Source organism: Pygoscelis adeliae, unplaced genomic scaffold, assembly GCF_000699105.1.
Source record: "Pygoscelis adeliae isolate BGI_AS28 unplaced genomic scaffold, ASM69910v1 Scaffold105, whole genome shotgun sequence".
NCBI lineage: Eukaryota > Metazoa > Chordata > Aves > Sphenisciformes > Spheniscidae > Pygoscelis > Pygoscelis adeliae.
This window is the reverse complement of record NW_008824807.1, coordinates 1702308-1704499: the sequence shown is the minus strand read 5'-3', so window position 1 is coordinate 1704499 and position 2192 is coordinate 1702308. Positions and strand designations below refer to the sequence as shown.

Genomic DNA, 2192 nt, shown 5'->3' with positions numbered 1-2192 from the left:
TGGGGGCGGGGATGAGGGTGGAGAAGAGGCCAGACTCATCAAAGGAGTCCCTTGGACCTTTTTTCCTTGAGAATATTAATTTTGCTGCATTTGCATTTTAAAATACCTGTATTTGCCCATATTCAACTCAATAAATTTTTTTCTATTTCGTATTACAAATTATTTGAGCTAAATTCCTAGTGATTTTTTTTAAATCCAGAGCTACTGTTCATAAACGTAATGACTAAACTGTTATTTACGAGTTCACTGTGTATGTTCCAATCATTTCCATAGTCAGCTAGGCGCAAAGAAAAGCCAGTTTCCTTGGTTCATGGGTATTGGTCACTTCATTTGATTTTTTTTTTTTTTTTTAATGTTTCCTTTGCTGCACTTTTAATTTAGTTTCATCAGTAGCTTGTCTTTATTTGCCTGGACTGAACATTCTTCTTTCTTTACCCCCTGTTCATTGCAAACAGCCACGGGGCAAATGTAGTCTCTCACAGCCTGGACCCTCTGTCAGCAGTCCACATAGCAGGTACCTTATTCTCCTGGTTTCTGCACTCTGTTCTAGAACCCCAAGAGGATGATGGAAACTGGCCGTGATTCCTCTCCGTCCGCACCGACTCCGTCAGGCGGCCAGGACTTAAACAAGTGGAAACTTCCCTTTTGTTAATAGTTTGGCAAAAGGGGCTCTCAATTACTTCAAATTCTTTGTTAAATAGAAATACTGGCTAATCCTTGAACATCTACAGCTTTTGCTTCCCAGGAATGACATGTAATCAACATTTATTTTTCGTATGCCTGATCAGGGTGAGTGTGTGTTTACACTCATGATATTTAATGATTATTTTATTTTGGCATGATTTAACAGAAATGCCGGTAGGTTCATGGCAAACACTTTTTATCATCCTCTTTACCTCTAGATATTAAATTAAGGCAGGTAATAGGCCAATACCATATTCTAGAATTCACAAAACCCACAGATCTGGATGAGACATACTAACATCCTTTTCTTTCTTTCTTTCTTTCTTTTTTTTCTCCCCCCCCCTGAAATGTTTTGTTCAGTTTGTGGGTTTTCAGTACTAAAGACTCAAAATTATAATCGGAATTTGAGGGTTTTGACACTTGGGGTCACTTTCTCTCCCCTCCTAAGACGACTGCAATATAACGTGCTAACATTGCCATGACACTTGCCGAGTGCTTGCATCCACGTATTGCTCTGGGAGCAGCACTGCCCCATCTCTGTCTGACCAGTAGAGAGCAGGCTTGCAGCTACAGCTTTTTGCTTTCCACCTTGTCTCCAGCAACCTGTCATCTCTGCAGCTAACAGTGCTTCTGCATTCTTTGTTGTTGTCGGTGTGATGTGTGTACCTTCACTCTTTCACTGATCAGTTCACTAGCTTCTAGAGTTACGAAGTTAAAAAAAAAAAGGTAAATCAGCAGGCCAATATGTATAAAGAGGACATTTTTTGCTATTTCAGCATCTTATGCATTGCAACACCTAAAATAATCAGAAAGAATGATGAAAATATATTTGTTCTTATAGTTAAGTCCTAAATCTCATTTATTCTCTATATATCAACAGTTAACTAATTCATTTTTAAAATAACTCCTGTTAAAGTGAAAGATTTGATGTTGGAAAGAAGGCAACACTAAATTTCATACAGTGATTGAGCAGTAACCAAGCAGACAAAAAATACCTGAAGAGTATTATTTTTTTCATGAGCAAAATCAAGGCTTTATTCAGCAAAATTATTCTCAAATATAAATGAAATAAAGACTGAAACTACTTACCATGTAGATATTTACATAAACACTTATTAAAAAAAAAGTTTACTCACAGCCACTAACTACACATATAAAGCAAAGTGGCATAGTTGCAAAACCGTGTAGCAGATAGAACAGGTAGAGTATCTTTCACTGCTTCCGCTGGCACTAAGAAGCTGCCTTATTTTTAGGGATTTTTTTTTTCTTTGAAACATAAGGAAACCACATAGAAAATATGTGACATGTACACTCCATCTTTCTGTCTGATGGAGAAAGAGAATTAATTTTTCCAACTCCAGTCTGCTATGAAGCTTGGCAATTTGGTTCTTATAGGAAGTGGGAAAAGGGAGGAGTGGGGCTTTACTCTGCAGCCATTAACAGCTAGGAGGAATGGAGGATGTCTTTGGCAGATCAGCATGCTTGCACTAGCCACATTGTACTCAAGG

The 2192-nt window shown here is 37.9% G+C and overlaps 1 protein-coding gene across 1 annotated transcript in view; it reads left to right on the top strand.

The window, feature by feature from the left end:
• Window positions 1-2192, top strand: part of SYNE1 (spectrin repeat containing, nuclear envelope 1) — a 258380-nt gene that overhangs the window by 249631 nt on the left and 6557 nt on the right. Inside the window, 1 exon segment of the mRNA XM_009324159.1 lies at window positions 456-514. Coding sequence (XP_009322434.1) covers window positions 456-514 — 59 coding nt within the window.